Raw genomic sequence first — 14396 nt, forward strand, 5'->3', positions numbered from 1 at the left:
CATCGTTATTGGACGTCAAATATTATTGTCCCTAGATGCTAGTGACCTAAATCTAATCTAACATTAATGTCTTATGATGTCGTGTGTCTGCTGGGAGATTACACAGATTATAACTCCTTCAGGTGTGACAAAATTGACACACCTCAGCTTTAAACTTAAAGACATACTTCACACAAAACTGAATATTCTGTCATCATTGACAGTGTTTGCTTGTTCCAAACCTGTTGGACATTCTTTCTTTTGTTGAACGATATTAAGAAAGCTGGAAACCTGCAACCATTGACTATTGTTAGTATTAGATATTCCAACAATGGAAGTCAATGGTTACAGGTTTTCAGCTTTCTTCGATATATCTTCTTTTGTGTTCAACAGAATAAAGAAACTCCAAAAAGTTTGGAACCATTTGAGGGTGAGCATTCATTCATTCATTCATTCTCTTTTTGTTTTATTCCCTTTATTAATCAGGGGTCGACACAGTGGAATGAATCACCAACTTTTGAGGGTGAGCAAAAGTGAGTAATTGTTCATTTTTGCATGAACTTTCTCTTTAAGCATCTATGCACCATACAACTTTATAATAACTACACTCTTTGAATCCTTTATTAAGCATTAGCCTATAGTTAAATCATTATTTGCATAGCATTAACTCTACATTAATAGATGCTAGTAAGCAGTTTTCATTACATCTACAAATGCTGTATTCTTGATTTACAAGAACATGCATACTGTGCCTAATGACTGTGATTACAAACTTTGTTAATAATTCATTTTTTATTACTAAATTAAGTATTGCATTATTTACAAACCAGTTATTTAAGAATAGTTGGTGGAGTTTAAAGTGTTAAAGTGTTACCTCTTATCTTATTAATTGAGTTGCCTAATTGACATTTTTCCATTTACCTTAAAACCTGAATGCAGTCTGTTTAAAATTCATGTCCTAATGCCAGTACAGACAAGATAGAGTCGAGTTAATACAGCTCAAGCAGCTTTACTGACCTGTGTGGGCTCCAGAGAGAGAACTCAGGACACGGGCATGCTGTGTCGGTCCATCATACACCTCCACAACATCATTTAGAGCGGTGTGGAAGAATGCAAATTGGCTGAACACCACTGCAGAGAGATAAAGCGGGAGATTAGAATTATTTTATAACAACTCTTCTGAAATCCTGACACTGCAAAAGCTAATTCAGTGCTGAAAGACAGAACCTAATCTCACCTGTGGACCACCTGTTGTCCTCTCTATACGCACCCTGACGCTTAGTAGAGTAAATTTTCCAAATGAGAGCTATAAAAAAAGAAACCCTGTGTTGCAACGTTCCCTATCCCGCAGCTGTTCGAAGCCATTAAGCCATGCCTACGGAAATTTGTGCCTTAATTAGCTCTGCTTCCACAACGTTTGGCTTGACCCAGAGAAATACAGACAGGCTCGCATCTGCTTATTCAGACGCTGTAGGAAACCCCAAATTGGCAGAATGACCTTCGTGCATTATGAATCAAACAAAAGGGTCAAAAGGTCAAGCGGAAGCTGTTTGGGTTATTTTTGAGGAGAAATCGAGAAGTCGCCCATAGCTAGAGGCTCTATAACCTTGAAAGAAGGCCAATATGGGTTCAAATCCTGTTCAGAGGAAATCAGTTCACTCCACGGCCCTATTTGCATTGCCTCAGGGCTGCTGTTTCAGCAACGCAAGTCCAAATACTAACTACTTGAATGGGTAAATACTGAATTTCCAAAAAATATGGAGCCAGATCAGTCTCAAAAATAACACATTTACATAATAAAATTCATACATCTACAATGCAATTAATAATTATCACAATTAAGTTCAAAACACGATTTATAAATACACAAATCCAATTCGTTACTTCAAAACATGATTCAAAAGTATGCAAATCCAATTTGTGAATTCCAAACATGATTAAAAATACACAAATCCAATTCATAAACTCAAAACACAATTCAAAAATATGCTAATCCAATTAATAATAAATACAAAACATGCTTCAAAAATACACAAATAAAATTCATAAATTCAAAATAAGATTGAAAAATATGCAAATCAATTCATATTTATGATTTTTACAAACTGACAAATTGGATTTTGTAAATGTGAATTGTGCTGAATTTTGTATTGTAAATGTATTATTTTTGAGACTGATCTAACTCCATACAAAAATGTTACATTTAAATAACAGAAATTGTGCCATAGATGCTGTTTGTTATGTTTGTGAAGCATTTTTAAAAAAAGCTTACATTGTGCAGTGCCAAGTTCATGCTAAGAATTGTTTACGGGAACTTCTAACGTCACCTGCACCATTGGCTGACTGGCTGACTTATAATAACAGGGTTTCTGTAGGTTTCACCAAGTCAAATTTAAGACATTTTAAGACATTAGAATTGCCATTAGAAATGACATTGCAGACTTCCACAGGGTTAAATACCATGGATTTTTTTCTAATGGCCTGACTGAGCAAGTGAAAAAGATAAATAAATAAATAAATAAATAAATAAATAAATAAATAAATAAATAAATAAATAAATAAATAAATAAATAAATAAATAAATGTTGAATTATTTCTTAGTCACATATTTTAAACAATGTGCCAAAACAAGCAAACTTGAGTTTTTTTCTTCACCATAACATTTCTATGAAAAAAAAAAATTTACATGTTTTAAAAATGACAATACGCTAAATATAGGCACAACAGTCTGTCCAGGCCAGTGTCCCCACCAGGTAGCTGTAAATACAGGGAGAACTTTTAAAGATATGTTATTGTAAGGAAAATAATTAAAATACATTGGTAAACAGAGTTAATGAATAAAACTCTTGTTAAAAGTTTTATTGAGATGCATTGTTGGTGACTGGATGGGTATCGGCCTGACTGAGTACACTTCCATTACATGGACATAGGAAAATGAAGACCTGTTTAAAATTATTTAAGATCATTAAATGATTGAATGATTTTACAACACACTATTTCAGCAAATTTAAGACATTTTTAAGCCCATGATTCAGTTTTTTAAATTTAAGACACTGTAAGACCTGCAGACAGCCTGAATAAGGCAGTACATTCTCTCTAGCCAAATGGTTGAACTGTCTTGATACAGTAGTCAACATTTGAAGTGCTAAGATAAGTGTCTTAAGATAAGAATGAGTGTTGTTCAATAGTTTTAGGACAACTTTGATAAAAGGTTCCAATCTTCTTTGGTCTTCTATGTTGATTCTATTCATTTTAAGATGTAATGTAAACATGTTGACTTCATCCTAGCCTCACATACAAATCAACCCTCACATACAAATCAAAGCCCAGTTAGATTTGTAATTTTGGACTAGTTTGCTCTGGAATCTGGTGCGGCCATCCAGTATGATGCAATGCAAATAGAAACCAAGCAATTTATCAGACGCTGACCAAAAAGTTGTGGCTGATTAGTACAGACATTTGACATGGTACAGATGTGATTAAACATATTCCATGTCCGATTCAGACATGGTGTGTTGGATTGGTTAAGCTCACTGGTTAAAAAGACCTATTTATCCATTGACAACTATTGAAAAGTGGCTGTGCATTCAGACAAATGAACCCTGCAAAAAATGCTTTGAGTTATTGTCTTATTTCTTGCCCAAATATGTAAAAGTTCCTAAATGAAGAAGCATGAAATAAGAAGTCAACATTACTAAAACAAGCAAAATAATCTTCTAATTGGCTAAATATAATAACCTTATTTCAAACCAAAAACTAGACTATTTTACTTATGCCACTGGCTGATTATTCAGCTTTTAAAACATCTATATTACATGTTTTTACAAATGCGATGTGTTTAAAGGGTTGTGAAATAATTTTCCTCCCTGTGTACTGTCTTCGACGTCACAGCTTAAGATTTTTGCTGGCAAAGGGTATCACATAAAGAAAGTGAGTTCACTCAGCGGCTATATTTGCATTGCCTCCGGGCAGCTATTTCAAGCATGCAAGTCCAAATCCTAACTAAAATCTGAAAAACTGCTTGTCAAACTTGCATTTAAATAGCATTTTAAATTTAATTTGACAAGAGCTGTCCCACAAATTTGGGGTTTTTTATGCTGAAAAGGCTATAAAAAAGCTTTTGATTTCAAGTCCTCACTGTCAGTGCACATGTGCAGTCTCAGTGCTATTTTTATTGGAACGACAGCATCCAATGGCATCTGCACCAACCAGCAATTGTCTCATTTATTAGAAGACAGGACTTCTAAAGTATTGTGCAATTCTTTTTTTGTCTGGTTATAGACCTATCTTTGTTGCTGCATGAGGGCACCATAGTGACCAGCGCCTTCTGGTAGGCTGCTTAGCACTTCCGTTAAGAATTGTGATCAGCCAGAGCAGCGTTTCTCAACTGGGTGTCAATACGGTTTTCAGTGGCTAACGGAGTGTTTTTGTGATGCAAAACTTTCAATTTGAAAGAAAGACGTGTGTTAAAGCTGTTATGCTTCAGTCAGATGCGGTTAAAGTGCAAGAGAAAAATGTTCTCTTAATTCAGTGCCTGTCCTCAGATCAGATGCTGAAATACAGCGTAAGTTTACCTGACCAGTCAGCTGTTACACTGTAATGTAAACACACACACACAAACAATACCTCACTGCATTATAAAGAGCAAAATATATTACTGGCATGAAACTACCAGGTAAGTAAGCCATGCAATTTTCAAAAACTACCAATAAAAGTATGTGACTGATACATTGCTGACTGATTTGCATATTGATTCTAATCAGGAGCCGTTTATGTTTCATTAAGTTAGTTTGTATTGTGTAGTATTTACCACGGTATGTGTTTTTCTGTCTTTTAAAAATGGTAATTTATTTTCACTTTGTGACACTTATTAAATCAATGTGTTAGTGGGTTATGTGTGTGTCAAACATTTTGGTGAATTACATTTGTTTGGGTTGGTTATATGTTTAAAAGAAAGAGAAAATGTCGACTTTAGCGATGACGATACTTCATTTAAATGACCCATTAGATCACATTTTTTAAATGAACAGTCCAGGAGGTGGACAGACAGAAGTCTTAGTTCAAAGACTTTAAAAGTAACTAAAATACATTCAAACTATCATTTCAAAGTTGTTCAAATGTGACTGTTTATACGCATCAGCTGCCGACCAGACGTTCTTAGCATCCTCCTTGCGCATACATGCAAAGAATAATTGGCAATTTTGCGTTCTAAGAAAAAGGTCAATAAGAGTGAACTTCTATGAGACATGCATTGTCTTTCATATGGACGATGTGAATTTAAAACGTATGAAAGCATTCTCTGTAACACCCCATCCCAACTAACAAAGCCAACATGCTCTTATTGAAAAAGAATATACACAATCTATTTTGATTAGAATTTTGAATCCGTTTGCTCTTTAACTATTGGGATTATAAGGTATGAAGTAATGAAAATAAAAACCATCCAATAGACCAAAGGGGGATCAAAAAGTCATTTGTAGCTGATAAAGACAAAAAAGGAGCATTGCAAACATGGGATTGATCTCTCTTCATGTCTTTGCATGCCTGATTCAGACATGGTGCATTTGATTTTTGATTTTTTTTACCAATGCATGATGTGTTTGAGGGGTTTTGAAACATGAAAGGAATTCTACGTCTCCCTTTCTTTGAAGTTACAGCTCAAAATGGTTGCTAGGGAAGAGTTTTGGGACTGTGTGTATTTCTTGCAATTGCTTGGCAAGCAGCGTTTTCAATTTTCCCACAAAAACCATTGATATAAGTGGGAATGCTGACAATTTCTCATTAAATTTCAGACCTCCTTGGCTGAACGCCTAAAAAGGTCCATGAGTATAATTCTGTGAGTGCAATACTATGCTTTGCTTACCATAGTCTCTCGGCACAACAACTGAGTACAGGCAAGTCCTCCCACTGCTGTAGTTTCCAGGAAAACCAGGGGAAAGCACAACCCCCTCCAGCCCAGAATACTGACCACCGCACGGCGCTGAGAGAGTAAGAGAGACAGCCACAGAAAGAAGGCATTAGAGACTAATTTTCTGTCCTCGCCATCTCCTCTCCGCCGTTCCCTCATTCCGCTGATCTTAAATTACTTTTCTTGTCTGATTCCTGAGCTGCCCTGCTAGATGTCCCCAGTGTTTGCCGAAATGAAATTGCAGTGTGTTCAAAGTATTCCTCAAGGTTACATCGCGAAGATGAGCCTTTGCTTATTTCCAGGGGAGCAGCAGCCGATGTGACAAACGGCAAATCTTCGAAAGCTTAAGTTCACTTAAGGCTACAGAACGAAAGCTTGAGTGCATGAAATAAGTGTTTATGGAGATTCCATTACAGTACATGTTCTTACCTATGCAAACAGGTTTTGGTTTGTTCCAGCCGGGTTTGCCGTCAGACCCCATGATACAAGTGAGAGTGGCGTCTCCCTCCAGCGTGTAGCCGCTGTCACAGTAATAAGTGACCGTTGCCCCCAGCTTCAGCTCAGTACCAACACGAGTGCCATTACGAACCAGGCCGGGCTCAAAGCAAGACTCTCTGGGGTTTTCTGTTGAGGAAAAGAAACACATCGCACAATGAGAGCATTAAAAACAGAGCACAAGAAATTAGCATGTATAGTTATATGTAATGTCCACAAGGAGCTCTTTATTTAGTTATTCCTGAAAACTGAATTACCTTTAATATTGTCCAAATTAAGTTAATAGGATTGCATATTACTAAACAAACAAACAAAGTGTTAAAAGACAATTTCCTTTACTTAATACATGGCTATTCAAGGATCTCACACATCCACACACATGAAGGTATATAGTGTTTACAGGGGCAGGAAGTAACCACTGTGGTTTACCTTACAACCTACAAATAAAATGATCATTTCAAACAGCGTGTTATGGGCTCATTAAGATACATCTCACTTAAAAAATCACTTCTGACTGAGCAGTTTTGGAAAATAGACTGTTTGGAATAGTTTGGTTTGTTAGGACACACAAGTTTACAAGGACCACTTGTGTAAATCATTTATACACATCAAGCAAAGCGGTTTAAAAGGTCAAACATAATTTACCAGGACATAAAAACAATGACTGCGTTTAGTTGCATACTTTAATATACATTCATTCATCACTCATTTATTGTATTTAAACTGTTAGTTTTCTCCTGCCACTGATAAAAATATTGTTTACACGTGCAAAAATAATGTGACCACTCATAACCAGAATAAGTAATTAATTGTTTTGTATGAAAACTCCAATCATGGTTAAAGGGGACAGTTGTAAAATGTCCCAGGAAATTGTGAACATCACATCACGGTTAATGGGACAGTTGTATAATTTCCCGGGAAATTGTATTGTTTGAAAACATCATATCATGGTTAAAGAGGACAGTTAAAATTGATACACATGCACATCATTCTATATAATGACAATTTTTCAAACGCAAAAAAAAAAAATAAATAAATAAAAAAATTATAATAATAAGGGTCTTTAATAGGAGTCAAAAATAACATAGCGGGTCACAGAATTACAGGGACACAGATATGTCCTTATATAACAGGGTGACCCTGTAATGTGGGTGAGTAACCTGACATTTGGTCCCTGTAAATCCTATATACAAAAAACACGCACGCACGCACGCACGCACACAGACACACACACACACACACACACACACACACACACACACACACACACACACACACACACACACACACACACGCACACACACGTACACACACACACACGCACACACACACACACACACACTGTCATAGCTAAACAATGTTTCACTAGCTATGTTTCCATCTAAATATAACTGGAATATTGCATAAAAGACGTGCAAATAAAGCAGCATTTCCATCCAAATAGTCAAAGAGAACTAAATCGCCACTTCCTGATTAACTGGCGGCAAATATGAAAAGTCAAAACTTTAACACCAAAAGAAACACCAAAAGAAACTTTTACACCAAAAGAAAAATTTTCTGCAGTAGGAAAAGCTGTGTGATTTTTTTCTTTATTTAATAAATGACTTGCAGCTCAGAAGACAATGCCGACATGCAATGAATCACGTGGTGGAATTTGAAGGTGTCAGACGTGAAGCACAGACACTCTTGACCATTCTGGTGGAAATTAATAATATAATAACACAAATACTGGCATTTTAGAATGAGCAAAACAACATTTCAAATGCTTTACAATGTGGTCAGCCTGCTGGATTCACACACATTTTTACCATCACATGATTTCCTGTAACAAAATCGCATGACTTTTTTAATGCACATACAGGAATTTGTTCGGTAAAAGTGTTTCCATCGTAGTTTATGCGCATCTTTTCTTATCGAATCAAAAAATGTATCTTACTCAATTATGTTTTTTATGCACATTATCAAAATGTATGTGCATCTGGCATGATGGCGTTTCCATCATGTCCATCGTGCATGTCCAAAATGCACATAAAAATAGGTGGATGGAAATGTAGCTATTGATTATGCACACCTGCTTCCTGTTTGGTTCAATCTTGTATTTTTACCTATCAATTGAACATGTTCTTGGTCTATTATCATCTATGTTCATTCATTTTCTCTTTGGCTTAGACCCTTTATTTATCAGGGGTCGCCACAGCGGAATGAACAGCCAACGTATCCAGCATATGTTTTTATATAGCGGATACCCTTCCAGCTGCAACCCAGTACTGGGAAACATCCATACTCATACACTACGGCAAGTTTAGTTTATTCAGTTCACCTACAGCGTATGTCTTTAGATTGTGGGGGCAGACCAGAGCACCCAGAGGAAACCAACACGAGGAGAACATGCAAACTCCACACAGAAATGCCAACTGACCCAGCCAGGACATGAACCAGCAACCTTCTTGCTGTGAAGCAACAGTGCTAACCGCTGAGTCACCATGCCACCCACTATATAAGTCTCTAAGCAACACAATTTGACCCTAATTGAGTCTCATGCTAAATAAAAATAGATTTGAAAAAGCTCGTAAATAAGTGCAATTCATAGATGCTTCAAATGAGCTCTCGCAGATGCTTTCACCATTTCACAACTATGCTAAAGCAACCTACATGCCCCGTGGAGCATGAACAGCCGACCCAGGACAGATTAAAAGTGACACTGGGCTACATAACGTCTGCTGACTACACAAAACAGTCCGTCACCCAGCAGGACATGTGTACACCGCACACCGCATCCTTTGGCCAAAATTAGAAATCAATCATTCTTACAACACATCTGCAGCGCACAGCAAAAAATGGGCTTCTTGTTGAGATATCACTTCCAAACATAGTTATGCTGCATTGTTTACGCTGGTGCCTGTGCCCTTCATGGCCCAATAGCATGCCGAAATACACTGCAATCTGTTCTCTGTGGCCGACGCTCCAAACGGCCCATAACTCAGCTCGTTATGGATCCTAATAAGACAAGTGCGGGATGGGCAGTAATTAAGAATGGACCACAGCCAGCCTTAAGGTTTAGCTCAGGTGTCCATTGATGAAGCTCTTTATGTGTGTGTGCTTGTGCATTTGGTTGGACATGACAAATGTTTGAGCTGGCAGGGAATACTTGCGACGAGCAATAGAGTGTGTATGTGTGTGCGTTGTTTACTTAACCGCCGGTCAAGCGTGCATTGCGTTGGCCCACATATTGCACCTCGGAGGCCAATCAGACGCGGTTGGGAGTCTGCGAGAAAGCTGATTGGTCTGTAAAGAGGATGACAGTACCTGAAGTTCGTTCCAAGATACGCAGATGAACTAACGTGACCCTTGTGCCAGATCGGCTATGCTAGCACTTCTGTCAGGGTTTAAGCTAAAATGAACACACTTTCTGTTTATTTATGACTGACTTCCATGTTATTAGTTTATACTAATTCATTGTGAGGAGACTTGGGTCTGGGACTGGAGCTTTTGAAGTGCCACACACTGTGTCCATCTGCTGTGCCAGATTGAGTGAATACTGTTCCTCATTCACCAAGCCCAACAGAGGGTGATGTAAAGAGCACGGTCCTCTCCCTCGCTGACCGCCGCATGCCAGCTATACGGCCATCTGAAGGTAGTGTTATAGCCTGGTTCATGGTAAGTTCACTGACTGAGACCCTTGAATGCATTAATAACTATGATGAAGTGAATACGGTATCAGTGTGGCAGATGTAGTGTAGTTGTGAAACATCTGGCTTTCTGGGAGGCATGAATCCATATTTACAAACAAACAAACAAAGATTATTCAATGAAACGTACTTTAGTGCCACCTTATAATATAGATAGAATTATAATATGCTAATTTGGTGCTCAATACATTCATTCATTTTCTTGTCGGCTTAGTCCCGTTATTAATCTGGGGTCCCAACAGCAGAATGAACCGCCAAATTATCCAGCATTTGCTTTACGCAGCTGATGCCCTTCCAGCTGCAACCCATCTCTGGGAAACATCCACACACACTCATACACTACGGACAATTTAGCCTACCCAGGTGCTCAATAAATATTTCTAATTATTATGGATATTAAAAACAACCTCATAATTAAAGGACTTTAAGGATCTCTTTAAGGGAAAACATTTTATTGGAACAACAATCAAACATCAAATAAATAAATATGTTATAAATAAATATATCCCTAGAGTAAGGGCCGTGCACAGACCCTTAAAGGGGCAGGTGCTTGCCGCGATCGCAAATGAAGAGCGGGTGGGAGACGAGGGGCGATATTGGGTGGGCGGTGATCGCAAAGTAAGGGAGGATGTTTGCCGGTCGCTGAAATCACGCTCATTAGGGGGGTGACGGTCGCCTAAATCACGCTTTTTGTGACGGACCCAGGGGTAGGTGGAGGGGCACCTCAGCCAATGAGGGCAAAGGGCCAGTGGCTCTAGCCACCGGGCCACCCCCTGTGCACGGCCCAGCCTAAAGTCTGCCTAAAGCCAGCATAAGTTGATCTTTAGGAAAGAAGTATGTTATAATGTGCTTAAATAAATAAATAATATGTGAAGAAATGAAAAAGAAAGAAAGAAAGAAAGAAAGAAAGAAAGAAAGAAAGAAAGAAAGAAAGAAAGAAAGAAAGAAAGAAAGAAAGAAAGAAAGAAAGAAAGAAAGAAAGAAAGAAAGAACGAAAGAAAGAAAGAATACAAAATTTATAAACGCTGTATTATTTGAAGAATAATAATTTCAGTTCATAGTTAGGTGCAGGAGGTGATTGTCTTCAGAAACATGTCTTATTGTGCTGGGTGAAAGTCTCTTCACATTCCAATAGTAATTATTAAAGTAAGTGATCTAAATGTATTTATATGTGTTTTTATATTGTGGGTAAGGCAAAAGACTAAAAAATGTTCATCCGATTTAATATTGTTGGGCCGATAATTCCCATAATTCTGATAAGCAGCCCAAACGTCATACAGGCAAGCAAACAGTAGTCGCTTTAGAACTAAGCGTGTGAGAGAGTGAGACAAGCGATCCTTGCATGAATGGAATACTGTACATTATGACAGGTTTTGCTTGCTACACAACTGAAAATGTGCTAGATATAATAGTTTTTCATTCAGAATTGTAGTATTATAAAGTACTATTTAAGTTTTCTAACCGGCGAATGACATGATCTAGTGGGTTGTTTATTGTCATCTTTAAGGTGCGTGATATCAGGAGGCGTGACTTTGGAAGGCAGGGGAGGGACTGTGTCTTCAAAGCTATTATGCTAACGGATAGCATTTTGGCAGATCACCAACTGCACCTTTAAATAAAATCCATGTATTTACTGTTGCTTTTGACCAACGTAATGCATCCTTACTGACTACTTAACATCTAAACATTTTTTTAAAAAGAGTACCCAGATTTTCTTTGTCTATTCTCTATTGTCTTTGTAAAAGTAAAGAACAAATATTAAAAATCATATATGAAGTCTATGAGTAGCAGAAAGAAACATTAGGATCAGTTGATTTTGCATAAATGCATGACCAATAATAAATATTGACATCAAGACATTTAAAAAGCTGTCAAAATGAGTCATTTTATTTAAATAACCCTAGTAGCCACAAAGGCAAATATTCCTAAATGAAGTGTTAAAGAATGTATTCCATCCTCTTTTCATTTAACTAAAGCATGCATGTTTTTACTCGGTTTTGACTCTTAGCGAGTTTAATTTTGGATCCTGGTGGGTCTGATTGGACAAGTCATTCATATTTCATGAACAAACAACTAAGCCAAAGAGTCATCAGACAAAGTGAGGTCAGCAGGGCACACACGAGGACAGCAAACAGCATTTGTTCTCATTTGCGCTGAGCCTTTAGTGTGACAGCAAAACATTGATCAAATGCCAGCCTTAGTGAGCGCGTTCTAGCTTTTCATTTTCATAATTCCTCTCTACACGACTGCGAGAAGTGCCTCAGGTCGATAATTATACGGCACACGAAAGTGGTATGAGCAGGAGGGGTGATTAAGGCAAGTCTAAGTGGCGTTGCAGTACAAATGCAAAAGAACAAACGCACATGGAGAATTGAGGTCGTTCTGACAGGACTATTTGACCGAATTTCTATGCAAGTGCTTAAAGAATGGAAATGGATGTGACTCATTCCTCCCACCACAAGGAGGCAACGTGTTACGTGTTTGTTACAAAAATAGCATTCAAGCATCTTAGAAATACTGGCTGCGTCCGATACCGCCTATTACTCAGTAGGTACTGCATTTGAATTTGAACGTACTACTCGGCCGTTAGACAAGTATGTTCTGTACCAGATGAATGTGAGCAGTATGAATGGAATTCGGACGTACTACATCTGCCATTTTGTCATGGTCACATGACCTACCTGCGTCAGTTGTCTCACTTCACTCCCATTCATGAATTTGCTCGTAGCGCATCATGGGATAGCGTATCGTGCATGGAATGCGCACGTCAGAATCTTGCCGGAAGTAGTAAGTCATTCGGGTACTTCTCGCATACTGATTTTTGAATTCTATAAATTCGGACATACTACTCGGCTCGCATACTGATTATAGCGTACTGTATAGTATGGAAGTATGCGGTTTCGGATTAAGCCACTGACAGGTTATGGAACATGTGTCTGTGTCTGCTACTCGAGTAGGTACTACATTTAAATTTACTGCAAGACCATTAGAAAAGTAGGTCCCGTTGGCGCAATAACATATGGTGCAGTAGCATGTCAGGGCGTCCCGAGTTTGAATCCCGGCTTGAGGACATTTCCCTACCCTACTCCCCTCTCTCTCTCTCCAATTTCGCTTCCTGTCTAAATACTGTCCTCTCTAACAAAGGCAAAAATGCCAAAAATAAATCTTCCTGATTAAAGTTCCTGAGGATTTACCCTATAATTACACTGGTATCACAAGATGTAATACAATGTTCAGAAGTACATGGTATGCAAACAGGTGGGGAAGTGGGAAACACCTGCAAGTACATATTGTTACACAATGCACTTACGTAATTCTTGTTACAGATGTGTACTTTCTTAGTGCTGCTACCAATGTCCTGTTACACATTTGAATTTACACATACTATTCAGTGGGTTGTTACATGTGTGTAGTTACACCAGTATTACACAAGTAAATACTATGTACTAGTGTGTACATGCACTGTAGTTACATACTATTACACATCTAGTTACCATGTAATGTCACAGGTAATAACGACAATATAAAGTGGGACCGAAAAGTATGTTTATATAGTATAAATGTTAGTAGTATGAATGTAGTTGCGCTGATTCACTCCCATTCATGAATTCTCTCACAGATCGGATGCGCACTTCTGATGGAGGTAGTGGAAGTAGTAGGTCATCCGGGTACTTCTCGTATACTGTTTTTCAAATACTATGAATACAGAAATACTGTTTTTACCATACTAAATAGTATGGAAGTTCGCGATTTTTGCGATTTTGAGTCTATTTTTGATGTTTCTGTTTACTTGCTACCTATAGGGTATATGCCGAAGCATGCTAATAGGACTTTTAATTTGCCAGTAACCTGGGTTAAGCGCTTCCGGTGAACTGTTTGCAATTGCAAAATTGTCACGTTTAAGGTCTGTTTTCTTTAAAAATCAGCGATCTCCACTGGCTGAGTGATTTCTGATATAAAGTGGGTTTCAGATTGTACAAGAAGCACTGCATTAAATTACATTTTTCCCCACCATGTCTTTATAATATGAGCATTTATTTTACCCCAGTATATTCAATGGATCTTCTGCGCTTGCCTGCCGATTCTGACAGGCGCGTGCGAGTAAACAGCTTTTTGTCTCGTTTTACCCTTGAGCAACTGAATGAATGCCAAAGTCTGTTTAACTGATTGTATTTTAATTACATTACAACATCGATGCTGTAAAAGGAATCGTATAAAATGGAAAAAAACTGTATACAGGTCACTGGAAGTTTGTCAGAATGGGAACAGCACTAGCTCGGCATTTACCTTATTAAGGTTAATTTTGATTAAACAATACTGCTACT

General features: G+C 37.8%; 1 protein-coding gene across 1 annotated transcript in view; it reads right to left on the reverse strand.

Annotated features, from left to right (window-relative positions):
- The window catches only part of csmd2 (CUB and Sushi multiple domains 2), a 543350-nt gene that overhangs the window by 166219 nt on the left and 362735 nt on the right, over positions 1-14396 (reverse strand). The window contains exons 31-33 of the mRNA XM_056479194.1: positions 6317-6511; positions 5843-5959; positions 997-1110 (exon numbers count right to left, since the gene is read on the reverse strand). Coding sequence (XP_056335169.1) covers positions 997-1110; positions 5843-5959; positions 6317-6511 — 426 coding nt within the window. The remainder of the gene's footprint in view (positions 1-996; positions 1111-5842; positions 5960-6316; positions 6512-14396) is intronic.

This window comes from Danio aesculapii, chromosome 19 (assembly GCF_903798145.1).
Source record: "Danio aesculapii chromosome 19, fDanAes4.1, whole genome shotgun sequence".
Classification (NCBI taxonomy): Eukaryota; Metazoa; Chordata; class Actinopteri; order Cypriniformes; family Danionidae; genus Danio; species Danio aesculapii.